Below are 25,696 nucleotides of genomic sequence, written 5' to 3'. Positions count from 1 at the left end.
CCACGACCGACCAAAACAAAACAAAACAAAAAAACTAATGTGTAGCTTAATAAAAGGTTAAATTATGGGCTGGGAAAAGTGGCTCAGTGGTAGAGTGCTCGCCTCGCATGCATGAAACCCTGGGTTCCATTCCTCAGCACCACATACACAGAAAAGGCCGGAAGTAGTGTTGTGGCTCAAGTGGTAGAGAGTTATCCTTGAGCAAAACCAGCTCAGGGACAGTGCCCAGGCCCTGAGTTCAAGCCCCAGTACTGGCAAAAAAAAAAAAAAAAAAAAAAGGTTAAATGCTGGGAGGTATTTTCAGAGGTTAAGGTTAAGGAAAAGATCCTGACATAGAACACTATGGATGGATTTGACAAAGGGCACCAAAAAAGAGACGGACAAAAAAGGAAAGAGTCCACCTGGGGGAGTGATAGGGATGTGCAGGGCCTGGAAAGCTCTGAGTGAACTTGGCTTCAAGCCTAGCACATGCTAGCTCATTTTCTTTTTTTTTTTTTTTGGGTCCGGTCGTGGGACCTGAACTCTGGGCCTGGGCGCTGTCCCTCAGCTCTTCAGCTCAAGGCTAGCGCTCTACCACGTGAGCCACAGTGCCACCTCCAGCTTTTTTCTTTTTGCTTATGTGGTGCTGAGGAATCGAACCCAGGGCCTCTGGCATGCAAGGCAAGCGCTCTACCTCTGAGCCACCTTCCCAGCCCCTCATTTTCATTTTTAAACCCATGCAGATGGAAAACCAAAAGTAAGGCAGGAACAAGATTTGTGAATTCCAGCACTGAGGCATTGGAGCTAGGAATTTGGGGGTCAGAGACCAGAGGCTGAGTACACATGTGGTACTAAAGTAGTCAGGAGAGATGAGAAGTGAATTCACGCAACTGAGTAATGTTCGATTAATCCAGTGAGAACTCCTCTTCTTTGCTGCTGCTCTTGGGAAGAAAAAAAAGAAATGCAAAGCTGGGCGCAGTGAAGGACCACTATCATCACAGTTACCCAGGAGGATGAAGGAAGATGAGACCGCGTGTGACAGTCGAGGCCAGTGAAGGCAAAAAGAACCCCATCTCAACAAAAAAGAGCTGAACATGGAGGTGCAAGTGTTTCATCCCAGCTATATCAAGAGTGCAGTCCAAGCCACCCCAGGGGAAAAAGTAAGGCCCTACCCAAAAATAATGAGAGCAGAAAGGCTGGAAGCATGGCTCAAAGCAGTAGAGCTCCTTTCTAGCCAAGCCTTGGCAAAAAACAAAGAGTGTGTAAGATCTACAAATCCAAGTAAGTTTGTTCTGGTGTCAGGATTGCAGACTAGATGGAGAAAAAGGAGTGTGAAGGCTCACAGTTCTGCTGTGAAGCCTAGTAAAGGTTGTCTTGGCGGAATGAGGAGGCGCACCTTGAGGTACTACCTGGAAAGAGCTGGGGAGCATGGATGTGTATCTTTGGATTTCTCCAAACAAATTCAATCATGGGGGCAACACCCTGATACATCAAATAAAAGACTCAATTGTAAAAACCCTAGAAGGGGGCTGGGAAGTTGGCTCAGTGGTAGAGCGCTTGCCTTGCATGCCTGAGGCCCTGAGTTCGACTCCTCAGCACCACATAAGCAAAAAGAAAAAAGCCGGAAGTGGTGCTGTGGCTCAAGTGGTAGAGCGCTAGCCTTGAGCTGAAGAGCTGAGGGACAGCACCCAGGCCCCAGAGTTCAGGCCCCATGACCGGACCCAAAAAAAAAAAAAAAACCCTAGAAGGATTAAATAAATGTCCATGCTCTTAATACTTCCTAGCAGATACTGACATCCATTTCAACAGAACAAATCATATTCAAACCATACCACCAGTCAACGCAGGGGTAATACCACACATTTTACAGCACGTTTGAAAGGATTAAATGATACACTGGACTGAGATCAACCTGATTTAAGCTTCCCATATCACATCACTGGGATGGCAGATACTTGAACAGGATCTATCATTTTTGCCTGAGCAGCCTTGAACTTGGATTCTCTCCATCACTGAGTAGCTGGGATTATAGGTGTGGTAGAAAAAGACCTAGCATTGGTACAGTAGAAAAAAAACTGCTTTTAATTTTTGTTGTCTTTTTTTTAAAGTTTGTTACAGAAAGATCATGTAACCACAAATTTCAAATAATTGACACAAGTCACCATTTTTTAAAAAAAACTTAGGCTGGGATGGGAAAGGATAGGAAGGGGAAACAAAGGAGGAGGCTACAATGCTTGATAAGAAATGTACTCATTATCTTGCCCATGTAATTGTAACCCCTGTGTACAGTATTTTCACAATAAAAAAAATAAAAGAACTGAAAAAAAGAAATGTACTCATTACCTTGATCATGAAATTGTAACCCCTCTACAGTACTTTCACAATAAAAAAGAACAAAAACGTAATAATGCTTGTGTCAATAAAAATATATAGTATCATAGCAAAAAAAACAAAAAAAAACTTAGGCTGGACCAGGTGCCAAGTCATGCTCAAGTAGTTTTACGTTCGTCACTTAATACTTTATGGGAAGTAAGAGCAAAACAGGAAGAACAACTAGTTGCTCAATTTGTAAAAGCTGGAAACCATATGAACTTTCAAAACTCTAAAATGTCCAGGAGGCAGCTGAGAAACGCTTCAATTCTAAAGAAAAGGTACATGGAGGAAGGAAACTAAAATCATCTCACCCATAAACAACAAAACACGAAGGAAAATGGACCAAATAGCCTTTTTTCTTTCTCTTTTTTTTTTTTTTTTTGGGGGGGGGGGGGGGTGTCTGGTCGTGGGGCCTGAACTCTGGGCCTGGGCGCTGTCCCTCAGCTCTTCAGCTCAAGGCTAGCGCTCTACCACTTGAGCCACAGAGCCACTTCCGGCTTTTTTCTTTTTGCTTATGTGGTGCTGAGGAATCGAACCCAGGGCCTCACTCATGCAAGGCAAGCGCTGTACCACTGAGCCACCTTCCCAGCCCCTAGCCTTTTCTTTTTCTTCTTTTGAGACAGTCAGCCAAGGGTGACCTAAAAATCACAAGCGTCCTGAATAAGCTTCTTGGTGCTGAGTAAAGCCTGCAGCCCCACAGCAGGTGAACACTCACTCTGCTTTCTTGCTTACAGCTGGTACTTTATCACTCTTATCTACTGAGATTCCAGGCTGTTCTGCCCTGCTGACTTCAACCATCAATCTTAAAAAAAAAAGAACAAAAAACAAAAAAACACTAGTCCTGGGGCTTGAACTAAGGGCCTGAGCACAGTCAGTGAGCTTCTTCTTTTTTTTTTTTTTTTTTTTTGGGGGGGGGGGGGGGGGGAGGGTCGGATGGGGGGCTTGAATTCTGGGCTTGGAAGCTGTTCCTCAGCTCTTCAGCACAAGGTGAGCGCTCTACCACTTGAGCCACAGCGCCACTTAGGTTTTCTAGTGGTTGACTGGAGATAAGAGTCTCACGGACTTCCCTGCCCAAGCTGGCTTTGAACGTGATCCTCAGATCTCAGCCTCCTGAGTAGCTAGGATTACAGGAGTAATAAGGCTCAGTACCCGGCTCCCTGAGCTTCTTATGCTCAAGGCTAGCACTCTTACCACTTTAGCCACAGCATCACTTCCGTTTTTCTCTGTTTATGTGGCACTGGAAAATCAAACCCAGTACATGCAAGGCAAGCACTCTACCACTAAGCCACCTTCCCAGCCCCTCTTTTTTTTTCTGTCCCCAGCCCTATTTAACTCCTTTCTTTAGACCATACTTCTTAGCTCAGCGCTGGTGGCTTCCATCTGTTATCCCAGCGACTCCCAAGGCTGAGATATGAGGGTTTCAGTGTGGGCAGCCAGCCCGGGCAGAGGAGTTAATGAGACCTCCAATTAACTAGCAAAAAGCCAGAAGTAAAGGCATGGCTCAAGTGGCACAGTGGAAGCTTTGAGTGAAACAGCTCAAGGTTCTGACTTCAAGTACCAGCATTAGCACAGAAGATTAAATACAATAAAAAGATTAATGCTTCTTCAGGTCAAGAAAACTAGGCAAAGGAAAATCTAAGTATTCAAGAATGTTCATGGGATTTTTACACTTGAACTATTACTACCATTAAGTACAAATTCTCAGTTCGAGCAAAATGATGGTCTCCACTGTTTCGCTCATGTTATTGGTAAAATTCATTTTGAAACTCATGTACTTTCTGCACATCTGAAGAGTCATAAAATATGCTGGGCATCCGTGGCTCACACCTGTAATCCCAGGTACTTAGGAGTCTGATATCTGAAGATAAATGATTTGAAGCCAGCCCTAGTGGAAAAGTCACAGGTCTCTTTATGTCCAATTAACCAGCAAAAAAGCATTTTGAGGGTAGAAATGGTGATGACTGTACAATAAATGCCAGGTACCACCTGAAAATACCTATGAGTTAGGAACTGAGACTTCATTTTGGAATACACGACATGTACTCACTTAAATGATAAACCTGATATTCAGATGAGTTTCAGAATCCTTAAAGGTCTCTTACCTGCTTTAATGTCACTCAAGGCAAAAAGGCCAACACGAGTGTCTCCATTCACAGACCATTTCTGTGTTTCGCAGTTGGGCTGACAGCAGTGATTCATGAACCGAGCATAATTTCCTTTGGGACCAGCGTCAATGATTCGATCCTAGGATGCCAAGAAAATATGTCCATCATTAGCATTATACTATCTGTTAGGTACCAGTGGCTCACACCTGTCATCCTAACTACTCAGGAGGCTGAGACCTGAGGATCCTGGTTCAAAGCCAGCCCCGGCAGGCAGAAAGGTCCATGAGACTCTTATCTCCAATTAGCCACCAAAAGGCAGAAGTAGAGGAGTGGCTTAAGTGGTAGAACACTAGACTTGAACACAAAAGCTGAGGAATAGTGCTCAGGTACTGATTTCAAGCCCCATGACCAGCACACATACACCAAAAGAACATAGATTATCCTCTCTAATAAAGTTGAAGTTGTTATTTCTGCTATACGAATACCCCAGCACAATGGTTCTAAGCCACAGAGCAACAGCACTACTAACTCAAGCTGGATGGTTATTAGAAATATAAATTCCTGACTGTACTTCAGATACATGAAAACAGAAACTGCAGTAAAGTTTTAGAATCAATGACAAGAAGCCTCCTAGTGGACACTCATGTATACTGCAGTATGAACTACTGACCTAGAAGCAAGAGTTTGTCTTCATCCCTAAGAAATTTCCTAACCAAAGAAAATAGAACTCACCTACTGAGGTTTAAACTTTAAGGGTGACTATCCCTCCTGAACTCTAATTGGAATATCTGCAAGTGAAGACTCATAAGCTGTTAGAGTACCATTTAACTCTACACCAGTGTGGCTCAATCCCAGGTATGTGTGAGATAGCCCTGAGAAAAAAAGACCTTATCTGACATAAACTACAGCAAAAGAGGGCTGCACACCTGCTAACATGGTAGAAAGAGTCAGAGTTCAAACCCAAACACTGCCTGAATAAATACAACTTTTTACAGGGGTAAATATCAGAAAAAGGGCTGTTATAAAATAAAAGTTAGTGTGTAAGGCCAGGTGTGATGCAAACATCTGTAATCCCAACTGAGGGTAAAGCAAGAGGACAGCAATTTTCATGTCAGCCTGGACAATTTAAGTAACTCTATTTCAAAACGAATTTAAAAAGAGCTGAGGATGTAGCTCATCCTCATTCTACCTGAGAATGGTAGAATGTTTGCCCAGCATGTTTGAGACCGAGATCAAATTCACACCAGAAAGGGGGGGGGGGGGGGGGGTGGAGGCCCAGGGTGGCAGGGGGAAGACACCGGTTTAGGCAGGGGAAAAAAAAGTTCTGAGCCAAATGCTGGTAGATCTAAGGATCAAGGTTCAAAACCAACCCAGGCAGGAAAGTCAAGTGAGACTCTCTCCATTAATCAGAAAAGGCTAGAAGTGGTGCTGTGGCTCAAGTGGAAGAATGTTAGCTTGAGTAAAAGGAGCCCAGAGACATCCCCCATGCTCATGTTCCAGTCTTGGGATTGGCAAAATAAAGGTTCTGAACCTAATATTCAGGTATAAAGAGGAATTACAGATCTGCAGAAAATAAACATACAACACTGAAATTATTATAATTCTAAAATATGCCAGGTACCAGGGAAAAGTAGCACATAATTTTTTCTATAATAAGAAATCTATTTACATAACCTTATAGGCGAACAAAATATTAAAGATGTTTCCTATCATGTAAAATAAAAAGAGTTTGCCAAAAAAATCCTATGGATCTGGAAAAATAACTACACTTGGGCAGAACTCAAGTGTTCATGTCATGGTTATGATCACTAGCTCGAGTGAGGTGAATTTCTCCATCTCAACAGAGGAAACACTGTACGCTACTTACTTTGTCTAGGGTGAGCATGTAGAAGTTAGTAATATCATGTTCTTGGGCATGACGAATTCGAGCTCTGCATTCTTCTTCATCTATTAGCTCACCCACATATTCATTCACAAACTCACCCTAGAACAAACAAGAAATAGCTCCTGGTGTAATGAGAAAAACACAGTTTATTCACATGTATGCATTTAAAAAATTAATGATCCAAGCACTGGTGGCTCAAGCTTGTAATTCTAGCTACTTAGGAGGCTAAGATCTGAGGATAATGGGAGAGAAGTCCATGAGACTCTTATTTCCAACTAAACCAGACATGGAGTTATAGCTTATGTTTTAGAATGCCCAGTCCCTGAGTTCAAACTCTAGGACTGTATACACACACAAAATTATAAATATCTTTTAATCTGCTTTAATACCTCCTCCCTCTCATATTACTTCTAGGACTATCGCAAAAGGGCAAATAATATACCATAGGATTTTTATAAATTTCCTTCTTTCATTCCACATAATAAACTTGATTAATGTAAGAACTTCTGAGTATACCTCTCAGCTCTGGAGGGCTACAACAACATACAGTAAGATTAATCCCTAAACTGTATTGTCTTCCTATATAACGCATTTTTTCATGTTTATCAAGAGCTAATCATATGCAACAAACTAAATAATAGTATTCTAACTAGGGAGAGGCAACATCTTATGGTACCTTTTTGATATCAGTTTTTGTCCGCAGGCCCCAGCCCCTCTGTAATGTGCGGAAGATTTCCACCTCAGGATACTGGCGCTTGCTAAAGCACTGGTTCTGGCAGCGTCCGCCCGCAGGACACACTGTGGGGTGACACTCATACAGCAGCATGCGGTTGATACACTCTGAGTCTATCCCACACGGGTTCTCATCAGTAGCTTTACAGTTACAGCGGGGAATCTCTGACAGGTCGGCTGTGAAGATCTGCACCCTCCCAATCGGACGGTTCACCTGGAGAAGACGCACACACAATGGCACACCTGCTAAATCACAATCAGAACCTATAACGGCAATTTCTTTGCCTCAAAAATGTATAAAACAGGTTAGATGGTTTTAAGCAAGCAGGATGTAAGTAGTTTGTCAGACACTGTGGCTCACTCCTATAATCCTAGCTACTAGCGAGGCTGAGATCTGAGAATCACAGTTTCAAGCCAGTCTAGTCAGACAAAAACCTGAAAGACTATTATCTCCAATTAACCAGCAAAAAGGTAAAAGTGAAAGCCTGATGAGTGGTAAAGCACCAGGCATCAGTAAATAAGCAAGGTGAGAGTAAGAGCCCAACTTCAAGCCCTTGACTGACTGACAGACAGACAGACAGACAGACACACACACACACACACACACACACACACACACACACACACACACACACAGAGTCACACACAGAGACACACAGACACACACAGAATTTGGTGATTTGATATAAACACGAAGACTCACTTGAATCAGAAAATTAAAGCTACTCTTCTTATATGGAAAAATCCTGGATGAATGAAAACAGCTTTGGATAATTTGGATTCCATATGTGACCATCGTTTTTAGAATTTTCTATTTCTTTTTTTTTTTATTACTAAGTAGTTGTAAAAGTGGTTTAAATTCCACAAGTCAGTCTTTTAATGTAATGTAATGCATCGTGATCAACGTCACATTGGCATCGTTCCCTGATTACCCCGCTTGCCCCCCTACCCTTCAGTTCCACAGTTCAATGTTTATTACATAATGTGCACTGAATATAATAACCTCATTTGCTCACCATTCTTCTCTCCATTCCCCTGACCATGTTTCCACCTCTTGGTATTTGTTTTGATAGACAGTGTATTAGTTGTTCAAGGGTTACACCATTATACCCAAAGAATACCATCCTTTACTCAGTTTGTACATGTATAGACACTGAACCCTGTAGATGGTTGTATTTTAGCTCTAACTTCCACAAGTGAGAGAAAACTTAACAATTTTTCCTAGTTTCATCCATTATTCTTCTGATAGTAATGCAGATAGTACTGTAGAAAAACAGGAAGAAAAAAAGAAAGGAAGAAAAAAAAAGAGAGAGAGAGTAAAGAAGCTGGCTCCTGAGCTGTTCCTGAGCAGCTGCCTTCTCTCCAGCCAGGTGCCATGGGTTGACAGTCCTATCGTGCTGCTTTTGTCACACAAGGATTGTGTGAACAGAATTCTTTTTTAAGTGGCCTAAATGCACATTCTCAATTTTCCATGTAGCTTGGGCTGACAGATGCAAACCACTGGCCACTGCATCTAGCTATGGGTTCAGAAGCAGTCTTTGAACATTTCTACATGGGCTGGGCTGGAATCGTGCACGAGCCTCCCATTCTCAGGTCTCCTAAGTGGCTCAGATTGCAGGTATGAGCCACATAAGCCTAGCCATAGCACATACACTGTGCCAGAAAGGGTCATAGGTTCCTTCATTTACACTCCTATCTTTATCCAAATGTAACTTTTCCTGAACTTCCCATTTACACATGAACATAGTAGGAAGAAGACAAACCATACAGAGACTCTCCGAGAGATGGCCTCAAGATTTCTTCTCACCTTTATATGTTTATAAGGTGGGGGCTTCTTGTCATTCTTGCGATCTTCCTGCAGCTGTCTTAGCTCTTTTTGGGCCTTTAACTCTTCAAACCTCGCTGCAGCTTCCTGAAGAGCTAAGAAACACAATGCAAAGATAACATAAAAAATTATGCCCACCACCACTTAAAGTTGAAGAAAGATCTCTATTTTACACACAAAAAATCAAAGGAAGTGAGGCTGTGGCTCAAGGGGTAGAGCGCTCACTTTGAGCTGAAGAGCTCAGGGACAGCGCCCAGGCCCAGAGTGCAAGCCCCACAATCAACCAAAAAAAAAAAAGGAAATGACAAAGTCTTAGACCTTCATCATACTTAGTTTTCTGGCTTTCACCACAGCCTAATACCATGGAGGCAAAACCTTAAACTTCAATATCTAAATATATTCAATTAGCAAGAGATCTACTGGGACAGCTAGTAGAAGGTAATTATCACTGAGGAATATAACTATGCGTGCTGCAGGTTACATGTACCAATGTCCCACTGTATCAGATAAGAAAGACAAAGCCCATTGGAGAATGAGAAAACAGGTGATGACACCAAGGGCCTGAAATGCAACCCCAGCTGTTACCACTGCCCTACAAATCACTTAAACATTCTACAACTTTAATTACTTTCACAATTTTTGGTGCATTTTATTTCTTTTAAACAGGGTAAAAAGAAAAAAGGAACCGGGCGCCAGTGGCTCATGTCTGTAATCCTAGCTACTCAGGAGGCTGAGATCTGAGGATGGAGGTTCAAAGCCAGCCCAGGCAGCAAAGTCTGTGAGACTCTTATCTCCAATAAACCACTAGAAAACCAAAAGTGGCGCTGTGGCTCAAGCAGTAAAGTGCTCGCCTTGAGCTGAAGAGCGCAAGGACAGCGCCCAGGCCCAGAGTTCAAGCCCCACGACTGAAAAAAAAAAAGACAAAGAAAAGAAAAAAGGATTTGGGTGCCAGTGGGTTCAAAGCCAGCCCAGGAAGAAAAGTCCCTATGTAAAGCTCTTACCTCTTGCTAATCATAAAAAAGAAAAGAAAAAAGAAAAAGCTGGGAAGTACAGAATGCTAGCCTTGAGGGGAAAAAAACAAAAACAAAAACAAAATCTCAGGAACAGCCCCAGGACCAACCCCTAGTCACGGGAGGGAGCAAGGGAAGGAAGGCCGTGGAGAAGGCCGGGAGTGGTAAAGGGAGGGAGGGGCAAAGAACCTCTCCAGCAAAAAGCAGCTTTGTAGAGATTCGTGCTTATTTAGCAAAATGAATTATCTGTTCTACAAAACACTTTCCAAACTCTGCTTAGTTAATGGTGAGAAAACACAACACCCTTCCTCAGGGAAGCTACAGTTAAGTAAAGGTTGTTTTAAAATAATGAGTTTTATAGTTCCCCACAAAATCTTACAGCTACAGCCATAAAAAGACCTGGAACCGAGCACATCTGCTAAATGTGCATTATACCAACTGAGCAGAGCATACACTCAAGCAACAGACTTTTCTCAGTGTGAGAAATAAGATAAAGTTACCTTTTTTGTAAGTCCCATCCACTCCTTTGCCCATCTTATCCTTGCTGCTCACATCCCCTTCCATGTAAGGAAATACTCGGGCCTGATGGGTCCACAGATAGTCATTAGACCCAAAGAAGAGGACAGGGAATTCACCCACGTCATGTCTCATTTTATCAATGTTGGAAGGAACAGCCCGAGGATGGCAGATCTCAGCTGGCCACCACCTGGAAAAGGTGTCAACAAGGAAGAAAGCTCTAGAAAACTGTAAGGCACTAGGAAAATAACATACCTAAGACAGGAATAAGAAACAATTATTTTTTTTTTTTTGGGGGGGGGGGTCAGTGTTCTGTACTGAGTATATGTGCAAATGTCCTAAAATACTGGCAGTATATTTTCCAGTTTGTGAAATTATGTGTGGCTACAAATCATTACATACACTTGTTCTTTCTTATAAGACACATTTAACTGGCAGAGTTGGGGGGAGGGGAAGAGAGAATACTGTGCCTAATCAGAAAGAAGACAATTTTTTAAAAAGTATAACAATGGGTTTTAGTTTCCACGAACGAGGGTGGGAAAAGGAATGCGCCATTCTTTTTCAGGCTTACTCACCTGTATCGTCCAACTTTCACCCAGACAATCTCCCTGTAGTGTGGCTTTTTGCCTGCCTTACAGTCATTGCAATACCAGTTTCCTTCAGGGATATCAATGTTTAAGCATTCCCGATGAAAAGCAGCAGGACAAGAATCGCAGCATAGGAGGCTACCTCCTGCAGGAATCAGAACATCTGACAATCAGACCCAGAAGGACTTGGCCTAAGTAGCTTTAGCTTAGCCTTAACCAATGAAAGAAAATTAAGTGAAAAAATAAAGCTCGAAAAGACATGTATGTATACACACAAACATATCTCTCATCTTGAACTAACTACCAAAAAGCCAGAAATGGAACTGTGGCTCAAGAACTAGCCTTGAGCATAAAAGCTCAGGGACAGTGCCCAGGCCAAGAGTTCAAGTACCAGGACTGGCACAAAAAAAAAAAGAAGTACTTACAAACAAAACTGTCACAGAAATGATGTCAAAGCTGGGCATGGTAGCACTGGTGGTAACTGGGGGCTGGGGTAGGAGGAACACCTGAGTGTTCTCAAAGCACATGGGCAGCAGAGAGAGAACCACTTCTCAAAAAAAAAAAAAAAATCAAAACAACCAGGCACCTGTGGCTCACATCTATAATCCTAGCTACTCAGGAGGCTGAGATATGAGGATCATCATCAAAACCAGCCTGGGCAAAAAAGTCCTGTGAGACTCTTATCTCCACTAAACCAGTCAGAAAACCAGAAGTAGCACTGTGGCTCAAGTAGTAGTCCAGCCTTAAGCTGAAGAGCTCAGCAACAGTGCCCAGGCCCAGAGTGCAAGCTCCATGACCTACTCCCCCCCAAAAAATCAATCAAAACAAAGGGCTGGGAAAGTGGCTTAGTGGTAGAGTGGTTGCCTAGCATACATGAAGCCCTGGGTTTGATTCCTCAGTACCACATAAATAGAAAAAGCTAGAAGTGGTGCTGTGGCTCAAGTGGTAGAACGCTAGCCTTGAGCAAAAGAAGCTCAGGGACTGTGAACAGGCCCTGAGTTCAAGCCCAAGAACTGGCAAAACAAACAAAAATCAAAAGGATTATATGACCATAACATTGATTAGAATGGTTTCTTAGTTTTTTTTAATCATTCTTGTCTGATGACATACATAAGGGTTTAGAGCAATGACTCAAAATTAAGCCATAATTTTTTTTTCCTATTCAAAGGACTGCATCTTTTTGTTTTATTCCTTAGTGCTTTAATTCATTATCATTTTAACAAGAATCAAGTCAAGCTCTCCTATGAAGGAACCAAACCGAGTTTTCAAATTGTGCTACCTTCATTTAAGACATCATTTCTAAATAATTTCTTCCACTGGCAACCTCAAAAAAATAACATTTTTCCCCAAGTAAAAATCTGTATTAATCATTTTTCAGCCCAACAGAGAGACACACAGGTAACCCCTCACCTTCTGAGCACACAAAACACCAGCTGACATTAACATGCTCATGATTTCGGCAGCCCCGCCTGGGGGTAAAGTGATTAGGGCAGATGATGCTATTCGATGCAAGGATTTTTGACCCAGCAGCCAGACAGAAATCATTGGCATGATATGCCACCGGGCAGCGGACACATCGCATCAGACGACCTAGAGGAAAACCAGGCAAGAGCAAAACAATCAGATTTTAGGTGAGAACAATGTGACTTATTCAGGTCCATTTTGCTAGTTGGGTAGAGAAAAATGTCTGAAATGGAAGGACCATTAAGACAATGGATTTTAAACATGTACAACTAACATGGGAACTATGTGCCAAGTCTGCAAACGGGGTCAGGTTCCTACAACAACAAAGGAAACAAACATCAAAAGCACTGTCCAAACCACTGACCCAACTCCTAGGAGAGCTGGAATAACCCTCAGGAAGGGAAGGATGCAATATTCATTCTTGCATTCTAGTCTATGGCTTGAAGATCTTTGAAATAAATGAACCCTTCCAAATGAAATAAATCTAATATATCTCACCAACTAAACCATTATCAAACCACCTAAGTCCAATCTATACATTAGTAGTAATTTAAAAAGGAAATGAAAGCCGGGCACTGGTTGCTCATGCCTGTAATCCTAGCTACTCAGGAGGCTGAGATCTGAGGATCACGGTTCAAAGCCAGCCCCGACAAGAAAATCTGTGAAACTCTTATCTCCAATAAAACACCAGAAAACTGGAAGTGGTGCTGTAGCTCAAGTGGTAGAGCACTAGCCTTGAACTGAAGAGCTGAGGGACTGCGCCCAGGCCCAGAGTTCAATTCAAGCCCCTCGGCTAACAAAAAAAAAAGGAAATAAACACAAATACTTTTTCAAACTAAATTGCACACTAAATTCAAATCTTTTAACACTTCCACACAGGGTGAGATCTCCAGAAAACACAATGTGTCTATGGATATAGTCCATTCTCTACTGTCTACCTACCTGACAAGCCAGAGCTGGGAAGAGATATTCCATACTTCATTTGAAAATACCATTGCCAACAAAGCTGAGGTCCCTCAATTAGATTGCTCTACATGAGAAATCCTTACCTTTAGATGCAGAAACACTGGCTGGATTAGCAGCATGACAGGTTATGCACATATGGAGGGAGCACCGGAAGCCCTTGTTCTGCATGACAGTTGGTGGGTACTTCTGGACACACTCTTCATGGTAAAACTTTCCACACAAGGGCAGAAGGCACCTTTTAACATCTTCACCACTCTGCTTACATACAAAACAGGTGTGGATTCCTGGGGAAGGAAGGGGTATCAAATCAGTAGTAGCTAAAAAAATCCTATTACTAGTAATTACTAATTAGAACATAATGAGGAGTTTTGTAATAGATTCATTAGATTGACATTTGAGTCGAATGAATGACCTTCATATGCGATACAACAGGATGTAGACACTGACAATGCCCACTCCATTACATACCGCAGCGCTGGGGTTTAGGCAAGCACTTGACCTCTGAGCTACATTTCCAGCCCTTAATTTTTGAGGCAGGGTCTTGCTATGTAGCTCAGGTTTTGTCCGGGGGTACCAGCTTAAAAGGACAGTATGTTCCCCTAGAGAACAGAATTTGCAAAGAAAGTGCTTTGCTACCTGAGATATGCCCACGACCTTTTCCCTTACAGGTACTGTTAAAGAGGGTCTTGAGCGTTTGCCAGTGCAGCCTGGATAGGTCATCCATGTAACCAGGATGACAACCATATGTCACTACACCCAGTTTATTGGCTGATGGGATCTTGCTTTTTTTTGCCCAGGCTGCCTCAAGCTATAATCCTCCCAACATCCACCTCCTGGGCAGCTAGAAACAGGAGTTAAGCCATCTCAATGACTGCCACAAAGCATACATGCCAAAAGACAAAGTTGGACCTGAATCTAATCCAGCCTCTAGATCCAACTGTAAATTTAAAGGAAAATACAAAAGGGAAAGAAGCAAACTAAAGTGACAACTTAAAAAATGCAACCAATCAAATTTACAATATAGGAAGTGGCGCTGTGGCTCAAGTGGTAGAGCTGCTAGCTTTGAGCTGAAGAGCTGACAGACAGTGCCCAGTCCCAGAGTTCAAGCCCCACGACGACCAAAACAAACAAACAAACAAAACAAACGGAGATTGGATCTCAAATTTACAGTATAAACAACATGACAAACAACCACCCCTACAACAAATGAATAGCATTTTTTAAAAAATTGGAAAAGAGCAAGGTGCCAGTAGCTCACATCTACAATCCTGCTGAGAAATGAAGGATCACAGTTCCAAATCTACAAAACTTCAACTCCAATTAAGCAACAAAATGGCTCAAGCACTAGAACACTAGAAAGTAGTGGTCTACTTTCAGAGGTAAGGGTCTCACAAAATTTCCTGCCCTGTCTCGTTTCAAATGGGTGATCTTCCTGAGAAGCCAGCATTACATTTGTCACTGCCACTCCAGGTGGGCTGTGCATGTCACAGCTGTGGCTACTGATGACATCCCACTCAGGTGGCTTCACAGACACAACTGCTTCCTCCTGCACCCCTGGCTCTGCATAATTGGGAATTTCCAGCATGCTAATGTGGACACTTTCTCTTTGGGTGGAATCATCCAGCCCAGGGCTTTATTCCAAGATCTTCAGATCTCAACCTCTTGAGTAGCTACGGTTACAGGCCTGAACTACTGGCACCAGGACAGTCCAGACCTTTAATGACTTATGATCGTCAGAACCATACCTCCCCCCAGATTTCTTCACTACTTAAATGCTTTAACATCTGCATACCATGAGGAACAAACAACACTTTCCTTAGCACAGTTTATAATACCGTATTATCACAAGCTAGTCTCAGCTGACCATCACCATTTCTGACCCAACCCTTCTATAAGTCTCCCAAATAATCTTTCTTCTGTTGACAAATATTTGATGCTACTACACCACCATAGAAAAGTATGTATGTGTATACACACACACACACACACACACACACGTCTTGAATGTACAGTTCATGAACAGTCACAAAGTGAACATGTTCATAGGAATATCACCCAGTTAGAAAAAATGGAAAATATAGCCAGTATCTGGAAAGCTTTCCAAGTCCCAGTGTTAGTAACTATGACTCGAAAGGAAAGAAGGAAGGAAGGAAGGAAGGAAGGAAGGAAGGAAGGAAGGAAGGAAGGAAGGAAGAGTTAAGCTCTGAACTATCTGCTCCCCAAATATTTCATATAATTTCAAAATTACACCTTTTCCCTTTAATTCCTGTATATTAACATCCATTCTCTCACTTTTTTAGGTGGTACTAGAGTTTAAACATTTCCACATGCTAAGCAGGAGCTCTAGCTCTTGAGCTATTCCACCACCATCTCTTTTGCATTGATTATTTTTTTTAATGACGTCTCAAATGAGTGCAGGCTGGCCTGGACAGTCACTCTTCTACTTGTGCTTCCATTTGTCACTGGGATAATAACACATGCCACTATACCTCAATACTGTGTTTCTCCCCCACAGCTTGGGAAGACAGGTACATGCAATCATCCTCAACTAATCTGGAGAGTCCTGAACCTGCACACCCACGTTCAAACCACCTGACCTCTCAGCCTACCAAGTAGCTAGTAGTAAAGGCTTGTCACGAAATACAGGTTTTAATTCTCTTTTAAAACATCACTCATGGGGCTGGGAAGGTGGCTCAGTGGTAGAGCACTTGCCTTGCATGCCTGAGGCCCTGGGTTCGATTCCTCAGCACCACATAAGCAAAAAGAAAAAAGCCACAAGTGGCGCTGTGGCTCAAGTGGTAGAGTGCTAGCCTTGAGCTGAAGAGCTGAGGGACAGCGCCCAGGCAAAGAGTTCAGGCCCCACGACTGGACCCCCCCCACCAAAAAAAAAAAAAAAAATCACTCAGGCCGGCGCCAGTAGCTCACGCCTGTCATCCTCAGGAGGCTGAGATCTGAGGATCACGGTTCAAAGCCAGTCAGGGCAAGAAAGTCCATGAGACTCTTATCTCCAATAAACCACCAGAAAACCGAAAGTGGCGCTGTGGCTTAAGTGGTAGAGCACTCGCCTTGAGCTGAAGAGCTAAGGGACAGCGCCCAGGCCTAGAGTTCAAGCCCCACAACCGACCCAAAAAAGAAAAGAAAAATAAAATCACAGTTATCTCATATACAGTGCTTTTTGTGCTGCATAAACTTATTCATTTGTATATCACATGGAACCTCTATTTGTAGCAACTATCACAGTCTTGCCAAAAAAAGTAGTATGTCCAAAGTCCTTTTACTTCAAATCTTCAAACTCAAACATTCTCTGGTAGAAGTGTGCTGTGCATCTACTTTACCTGTGCGACACTCGTTACAGATAAACTTCCCTCTGGGCATCTCAGTCAAGCCCAGGCACTCCAGGTGGAAAGCCCCACAGCACTGAGCCTCACACAGCAGCAGCTCGCCAAGTTTCTCACAGTTCTGTTAAGGGAAAGAAACAGATCTGTCTGTAGAAAAAGGCTTTGGAAAATTCAAAATAAAAAGCTCTCATAAAGGCAAAAGTTAGGAAGCAACTTTGGCAAACAACATGAAATGCCTTCATCCATGCAAAAAATAACCCTTTTCAGATGCCAGGAACCTCACGGCCTTGATTCTGTCTGATTCTAGATAAAGAAATTATAAGCAAACAACAAAAAAAGTAAAGATACAAGATAATGCTCAGCATTAAGTAGGAAATTCCAACAGCTATCTTAGCATTGGTGATTAGGATGGCCTCAGACAAGGCTCTGAATGCAGATTTGAAAGATGGCCCACGTACCAAAACCTGTAGAAAGAAAGCAAATGTATTTGAGAACCACAAAGCAGGTCACTGTCAGTGCACTACCATGAAGCGTAGTCACAAGCAACAGGAAAAAAGAAGTGAAAATCAGGAGGAGACAAGGGACTGTAGTCATAGATTTCATTTTAGCAGCACGGGAAAACTTTTTAAAGCAACTGCTACTAACTAAAAAATGAATTTAAGACAAAAATGATGCAAACAAAGGAACAAACCATAAGCCAATAGTTTAAGCAAGTGAGTGTTACGGGCCAGGCAGACCTTGGTCCTAATAGTTGTCCAAAAAGGAATCCTAGTGAAGTCTGAAGTCTTTTCAGATGCCTTTGGAACCATCAGAGGAATCATATGCCTTAGGTAGGTCCCAGTGGCTCACAACTGCCATCCTAGCTACACAGGAGGTTGAGATCTGAGAATCATGATCCAAAGCCAGGCTGAGCAAGAAAGTCCTAAGACTTTTCTCTTCCAGGAACCACCAAAAAGGCAGCAGTGGAGCTGTGGCTCAAGCAGTAGAGTACTAGCCTGGAGCAAAAAAAGCTAAGTAGTAGTTCTCAGACCCTGAGGTTCAAGCTCCAGAACCAGCACCAAAAACAAAACAAAAGAAACATAAAAGACATCAGGGGCTGGGAATGTGACTGAATGGTAGAGCGCTTGCCTTGCATTCATGAAGCCCTGGGTTCCATTCCTCAGTACCACATAAAACAGAAGCCAGAAGTGGCGCTGTGGCTCAAGTGGCAGAGTGCTTGCCTTGCATGCATGAGGCCACAGAAGCAGAAAAAGCTGGAAGTAGCAATGTGGCTCAAGTGGTAGAGGGCTCAATCTTCTCATGAGGCTGATTCTGAGGATCTCAGTTCAAAACCAGCCAGGGAAAGTCCATGAGACTCTTATCTTCAATTAACCACCAGAAAACTAGAAGTGAAACTGTGGCTCCAAATGGTAAAGCAATAGCCTTGAGTAAAAATGCTCAGCAACAATGCCCATGCTCTGAGTTCAAGGTCCAGAACTGACCAAACAAATAATTATCTTAAAATTACTTTTTTTGCTATTAAAACAATAACAAACCAACAAAAACAAAACAAAAAATAACAACAAAATCTCAGGAACAGAGTACACTCTCTGAGTTCAAGAACACCGGACGGGCGGACTAGCAGATGGGCAGGCGAGGCGGGGCGGGGCGGGGGGGGGGGGGGGGGGCCTCAAAATTATTATAAGCTTCATATAGTCAATGAGCTACTTACTCAGGAGGCTACCAAAATCTGTTTGGATGTTCAGTGCTTCATATAAAATGAAATATCTATTATACATAGTCTGCACGATTCTCCCTTGTGTATTTGTATGCCTGTATGTGTGCATATGTATATACATGTTATATATGTTATTTCCATCTTGTTTGCTACTTTATTATTGTTTTGGTTCTGATAGTCAAAAAATGAAACCTGCTTTCTAGGTAAATGCTCTCTACCACTGTACTATAGCGCTAGCCCTTCATCCTTCATACATTTTAAATCATCTCTTGATGAACATGTACTGCCTTATACACTATACACGCTCTGAAAATAGTGGTTTTGCCGCATTGTTCAATAACTGCAATGAAAATGTGCTGCATATATATTCAGCAGAGGGCCAGCCACCATAGGCTAACTATACGTTACACACCAGAAATAACATAATATAATGTGTTTTATTCAAATATTATCTGTCCAGGGAAACAAATCTACTGAAGAGAACTAGTGAAAACCAGAGCTGATTACATTTACTGTGTAAGGCAGGACAGGGAAAGGTAAGAGCTTACATGCTAAGTAATCCATTATCTTTAAAATTTAAAAAAAAAAAAAAAAAAAAAAAAATCAAAGAAATAAAACAGATCCTTGGCCAATTAAAAACAACAAAGCTTAAGACAGATGCCTGAGCCGGGTGCCAGTGGCTCACGCCTGTAATCCCAGCTACTCAGAAGGCTGATATCTGAGGATCGCGGTTCAAAGCCAACCCCGGCAGGAAAGTCCATGAAACTCTTTATTTCCAATAAACCACCAGAAAACGGAAAGTGGCACAGTAGCTCAAGTGGTAGAGCACTAGCCTTGAGCTGAAGGGCTGAGGGACAGAACTCAAGGCCCAGATTTCAAGCCCCACGACCACACAAAAAAAAAAAAAAAAAGAAAGAAAAAGAAAAGAAAAGATAGATGTCTGAGCCTCAGGCTTAAATTCCCTAAACCCTCAGGAGGTACTCAGTAGACACTATGGTAAAAATGAACTATACAACTTTGGGTAGAGACAGGAGGAAAAAACTAGGAGAAAAGAAAGGAAGGGGTGACACTGTCCAAATAGAAACAAACTCAGGGCTGGGAATGTGGCTTAGTGGTAGAGTGTTCGCCTAGCATGCATGAAGCCCGGGGTTCGATTTCTCAGTACCACATAAGCAGAACAAGCTGGGAGTGGCGCTATGGCTTAAGTGGTAGAGCACTAGCCTTGAAGAAGCTCAGGAACAGTAGTTTCCAAGCCCTGAGTTCGAGCCCCAGGACTTGGGGAGGAAGGAGGGAAAGCATATTCATTACCTCACTTATGAAAAAGTAACCCATTATATATCACCTTTGTAATAAAAACAAATAGATGTAAAAATAAATATACAAAAATCATAATTCCAAGCCAGAGAGATAGGGAGATTTAACGACAATTCAACTTGAAACAACTGAACTTCAAACCAAGAAATGAGGCTTAAAGTATGTTTTCATTGCAGGTAGCTAGCTGTCTGCATGTCCTGGAATAGAAAATCAATTTTTAAATAAATTTCTATTAACCACTTTGATTAAAAAAAAATTAAAATCCAGCATGGGTAGGAAAGTCTATGAGACTCTTAATCTCCAATTAACTACAAGAAAATCAGAAGCGTTGCTGTGGCTCAAAGTGGCAGAGCACTAACTTTGAGCCAAAGGAGCTCCAGGAAATTGCTGAGGCCCTGAGTTCAAGCCTCACAATTAACATACATACATACATAACACTTAAAAATAAAAAATGGGAAGTGAAGACGTAAAGTGATAGTGGGTCAGCAGTGAGTGGAAAATAGAGACCCGGAGTTCAAGCCCCAGAACTAGCACATATATATGGATTAATTAATTTTAAAAACAAACAAATGACTAGGAGAGCTTTGGAATAAAGGCCAGCGTGATGAGGCAGGGTTGAAGGAACAATGTAGGACATTAATGAACCTACAGCCCAAGTTATACTCAAATGTTCCTCACTCCTATTCTTCACAATTGACACCTGAAACTGAAAAATGTGATGTTACATATTGCTTTGTATAATCTGTGCCAATGAGAACTTTATACACACTAAACAAATTTAACTTCCTGTTTTATTTTATTTTCTATTTTTTGGTGGTTCCTAGGCTTAAACTCTGGACCTAGGTACTGTCTGTCTCTCAGCTTCTGTGCTCAAGGCTAGCACTGTACCATTTGAGCCACAGTGCCACTTCTGCCTTTTTATGGTTAGAGAGAAGAATCTCAAGGACTTTCTTGTTCAGGCTAGCTTTGAACCATGATACTAGATCTCAGCCTTCTTAGTAGCTAGGATTTCAGGCTTGAGCCACTGGTGCCCAGCTAACTTCCTATATTAAATATCGCCTGAGCACTGTCCCTCAGCTCTTCAGCTCATGGCTAGCCCTCTACCATTTGAGCCACAGTGCCACTTCTGGTTTCCTGGTGGTTTATTGGAGATAAAAAGAGTTCATGACCTTTCCTGCCCAGGCTGGCTTTGAACCTTGATCCTCAGATCTCAGCCTCCAGAGTAGCTAGGATTACAGACATGAGTAACCGGCGCCCAGCTTAAAGAGCAAATTTTTAAGACTACTTCTTTAGTGATGTAAATTTACTTGAAAAGTGAAAGAAGGAGTTGCTAGTAAATTTAACCTGGAGAACAAATTTACACAATTCAAGCCAGGATCAGGGGGGGTCACTTTTTCCCTACTTTGTCATTCCCTTCCCCCACCCACAGCGGGGCTTAAATTCTGGGCCTGGCCACTGTCCCTGAGCTCTTCAGCTCAACACTAGCACTCTACCACTTGAGCCACAATACCACTTCCATTTTTCTGGTGGTTAATTATAGATATGAGTCCCACGGACTTGGTTGCCTGGGCTGGCTTTGAACTGCGATCTTCAGATCTCAGCCTCTTGAATAGCTAGTATGACAGGCGTGAGCCACTGGCATCCAGCTTTCCTCACTTTATTTTTATTTTTTGGTCAGTGTTGGGTCTTGAACTCTGGGCCTGGGCGCTGTCCCTCAGCTCTTCATCTCAAGGCGAGTGCTCTACCACTTGAGCCAGAGCCACTTCCGGATTTCTGGTGGTTTACTGGAAATAGGAGTCTCAGGGTTTTTCCTGCCCAGGCTGGCTCTGAACCATGATCCTCAGATCTTAGCCTCCTGAGTAGCTAGGATGACAGGCTTGAGCCAGAGCCTCCCAGCTTTCCTCACTTTTTAAGACAAGTTCCCCCTACATAGACCACATTGGCCTAGAACTTGTAATGCTTGTGATTCTTCCTCGAAAATACATAAGAGAAGCTTGGGAAGAATAGATTACACTGCTAAGAGAGGAAGCAAGACACCAGGAAGGGGCCAGACTCACTCTGCTGTGAAAACTCACTGGAGCTGCGTAACAAGTGGTTCATATCTTTACTTCTAACTACTCAGGAGGCACAGATCTAAGGACAGCAGTTCAAAAACAGCCTGGGCAGACAAATTTGAGAGACTCTTATCAACAATTAATCAGCAGGGCTGGGAATGTGGCTTAGTGTAGAGTGCTTACCTAGAATGCATAAAGCCCTGGGGTTCAATTCCTCAGTACAACATAAAACAGAAAAAGCCAGAAATGGGGCTGTGGCTCAAGTAGTAGAGTGCTAGCTTAGAGCAAAAGAAGCTCAGGGACAGTGCCCAAAAAGTAAGTTCAAGCCCCAGGACTGGTATTAAAAAAAAAAAGAGGGGAGGGCTGGGATGTAGCTCAGTGGCAAAGCGCTTGCCTAGCAAGTGCAACGTCCTGGGTTCGATCCCCAGTACCAAAAAAGAAAAGACAAAAAAAAAAAGAAAAAATAGAGGAGAAGCTGGGTGCCAGTGGCTCATGCCTGTAATCCTAGGAGGCTGAGATCTGAGGATCCTGGTTCAAAGGCAGACGGGGCAAGAAAGTCCATGAGACTCTTGTCTCTAATAAACCAATAGAAAACCAGAAGTGGTGTTGTGCCTCGAGTGGTAGAGTGCTAGCCTTGAGCTGAAGAGCTGAGGCACAGTGCTCAGGCCCAGAGTTCAAGCCCCACGACCGACCAATAATAATAACAATAATAATAAATTAAAAGGAGGGAGAGTGAACTAACTAGCCTGGTCCTTTAAGAACAACTTTTCCCTCTCCTATGGCTGATTATCCTCATGTCCTAATAACCTTCACTTTCTATTAAAGATGCATTATCTTCCAATGTTATTAAATTGGGGAATAAATTTCCAGTATATGAACTTCAGAAGAAATACTCGTACCATAACCAGGCCATAGAACAAAGCATAGGGCATTTCCATCACTCAGATTGTTCTCTTATGCCACTTTCCAATTAACCCTAAGTATCCTGATCCTCTGCCAACCACACCACTTTGACTTCTATCATCATGTATTAATTTGCTAGTTCGAGATCTCAATATTTATACAACCACTAAGTATTTGATTTCTTTTGTATTAGCTTTTTTCCTTCAATAAAGTAAATAATAAAAATTTAAAGAAAATATTAGAAAATAATCAACAGCACTGGGAATGTGGCTTAATGGTAAAGTGCTTGCCTGGCATGCTGAAGCGCTGGGTTCAATTTCTCAGTACCACATGAACAGGAAAAAAACGGAAATGGTACTGTGACTCAAGTGGTACAGCGTTAGCCTTGAGCAAAAGAAGCTTAGGGACATTGCCCAGGCCCTGAGTTCAAGCCCCAGGACTAGCTAAAGAAGAAAGAAAGAAAGAAAGAGAGAGAGAGAGAGAGAGAGAGAGAGAATTAGAATTGTAGACCTGCTATGATACTACCATAGATGGCTTAATTTTTTGCTTTTCATACTCTCTAGAAAATGTATTTACCCTCTAACTTGTCTTGCTCACTGAGTACCCATGACCTTTGATGATTAATAGTGTCTTCGGGAGCAGGTCCAAATGTGATGAAACATGAATGACAGCAAAGAAACAGATAAAAATAGTCAAGCCAATATTCCAGGATATAACACAGAATAAAAACCAGCAATCCCAGCGGGTCACCGGTCACTCACAACTGTAATTCTAACTACTCAGGAAGCTGAGATCCAAGGGTCACGGTTCAGAGCCAGAGGGGGCAGTCTGTGAGACTCTTATCTCCAATTAACCACTAGAAAAGCACACGTGGCGCTCTGGCACATGTGATACACGTGATACAGCCTTAAGTTGAAGAGCTCAGGGATAGAATCAAGGCCAAGTTCAAGTGCCATGACCAGCAAACAACAACAACAACAACAAAAGCAAACCCAAATCCAGTCAGTAGGCTCACACCTGTAATCCTACATACTTCAAAAAGCTGAAAATTGGAAGATCCAGGTTTCAAGCTAGCTCTAGGAGAAAAGTTTGAAAAGCTCCAATTAATGAAGGAAAAATAGGGCTGCAGGTTTGGATCAAGAGTAGAACACCAGGGCTGGGAAGATGGCTCAGTGGTAGAGCACTTGCCTTGCATGCCTGAGGCCCTGGGTTCAATTCCTCAGCACCACATAAGCAAAAAGAAAAAAGCCGGAAGTGGCGCTGTGGCTCAAATGGTAGAGCGCTAGCCTTGAGCTGAAGAGCTGAGGGACAGCGCCCAGGCCCAGAGTTCAGGCCCCACGACCGGACCCAAAAAAAAAAAAAAGACAAACTAGAAACGGTGGCATAGATTCAATGACAGAACACTAGCAATAAGTGAAAAAAGAAAGTTTTCTGAATTCAAGCACCAGTATCAGGAGAGGAAAAAAAAAGCTTGATGTGATGACTTATGCCTGTATTTCTAGCTGCTCAAGATGCTAAGAATGGGAGGGTCATGCTTTGAGTCCAGCCAAGGCAAAATGTTTGTGAGACTCTCATCTCAACCAAGAGCTGAATACAGTAGTGCGTGTGTACTGTCTTAGCTACTCAGAAGGCTGAGCTATGGACAGAAAACCTGGGCCAACTGAAAGAGAGAGAGAGAGAGAGAGAGAGAGAGAGAGAGAGAGTGTGGAGGGGAGTTGGAAAGAGATCCCCATCTCAGTAGAAAACGATAGGTAAGGTGGTGTATGCCCAGCATACCAGTTAAGTCAGGAAATGTAAATAGGGCAATAATACTCCAGCCCAGTCAAAAAGAACGAACTACAAAAATAGCAGCCAAACAAAGCAGAAAGGAGCAGGAAGCCTTATTATATTCAGACTCGAGAAAGAAAAAAAAAAATAGAATTTACCTTATGGATTGTTAGGATGATTAAAAGGTTATTAAAACTGACACAGTATAATGTATTATTAAGTAAGAAAAATTCAAATGATAGGTCTTCTAAAGAGACCTCTTTAGAGAACAAAGAAAATCAAAAAAATAATAGTTGGAGGGGCTGGGAAGGTGGCTCAGTGGTAGAGTGCTTGCCTTGAATGCATGAGGCCCTGGGTTCAATTCCATAAGCAGAAAAAGCTGGAAGTGGCGCTGTGGCTCAAGCAGTAGAACACTAGCCTTGAGCTAAAGAGCTGAAGGACAGCACTCAGGTCCCAAAACCGATAAACAAACAAACAAACAAAATAATACTTGGAAAATTCCATACACCATGAAAGATTCTCAACACTCCAAGGGGTACAGAACGGGAATACTATGTGACAAGGTAATCACAGATATCGAGCTCTCACCTCAGACATGCTTCAGGTAACAAACTCAAACAATCAATGAAAATACATGGTGTGAGTATCCTCTACCTGGCAAACATTCTCTTTGAGTGCAGCTCCTCCTCCTCGTTCAACCTGCAATTTCTTGGATGCAGACATCCCAGAGTCGTGTTCTACACCCTCCTCAACAGTCTCTTTGGGGCTTTCAGCAGTCCTGTGAGTCATCAGTTCTCCCTTGCAGAGAAAAAAATAAAAGTCCCACATCTGTATTACTGGTGTCTCCTCCATCTGACCCCTCCCTCTGGGCTGCTATTTGTCTAGCCATTAAGCACTTACAGATGTTCAGCCAATCACGCGGGCGGACTGCATGCAATGTTAGTTCTAACCCTGCTGTGATTGGGCGGGTAGTGGGCGCCTCATGCCCTGCCACTAACTGCTCTGAGGCTGTTCCACTGGAACTTTTTTGGCTGTTCCATTTAAAGGGTTCACTAAGGGAGAGAAAACATTCTTAAGTTTATTTGCTTACTTATCTGTCATTCCAAGACCGAATTTCCTAAATAACGCCCTGCTTGGGCATGCTATTCAAATTGTTCTGGA

The 25,696-nt window shown here is 42.6% G+C and overlaps 1 protein-coding gene across 4 annotated transcripts in view; it reads right to left on the bottom strand.

Moving 5' to 3' along the window:
- The window catches only part of Nsd1 (nuclear receptor binding SET domain protein 1), a 96,530-nt gene that overhangs the window by 8,174 nt on the left and 62,660 nt on the right, over window positions 1-25,696 (bottom strand). For all 4 annotated transcript variants that reach the window (XM_042667052.1, XM_042667053.1, XM_042667054.1 and 1 more), the window contains 10 exons: window positions 25,190-25,333; window positions 16,778-16,901; window positions 13,526-13,726; window positions 12,423-12,602; window positions 11,001-11,157; window positions 10,410-10,615; window positions 8,882-8,994; window positions 7,019-7,288; window positions 6,325-6,441; window positions 4,455-4,596 (listed from right to left, as the gene is read on the bottom strand). In XM_042667052.1, the coding sequence (XP_042522986.1) occupies window positions 4,455-4,596; window positions 6,325-6,441; window positions 7,019-7,288; window positions 8,882-8,994; window positions 10,410-10,615; window positions 11,001-11,157; window positions 12,423-12,602; window positions 13,526-13,726; window positions 16,778-16,901; window positions 25,190-25,333 (1,654 nt within the window). The remainder of the gene's footprint in view (window positions 1-4,454; window positions 4,597-6,324; window positions 6,442-7,018; window positions 7,289-8,881; window positions 8,995-10,409; window positions 10,616-11,000; window positions 11,158-12,422; window positions 12,603-13,525; window positions 13,727-16,777; window positions 16,902-25,189; window positions 25,334-25,696) is intronic.

Source organism: Dipodomys spectabilis, unplaced genomic scaffold (assembly GCF_019054845.1).
Source record: "Dipodomys spectabilis isolate Male_0828 unplaced genomic scaffold, ASM1905484v1 ptg000375l, whole genome shotgun sequence".
Lineage (NCBI taxonomy): Eukaryota > Metazoa > Chordata > Mammalia > Rodentia > Heteromyidae > Dipodomys > Dipodomys spectabilis.
Note: the sequence above shows the minus strand (reverse complement) of the source record. Positions and strands in the feature narration are given on the sequence as shown.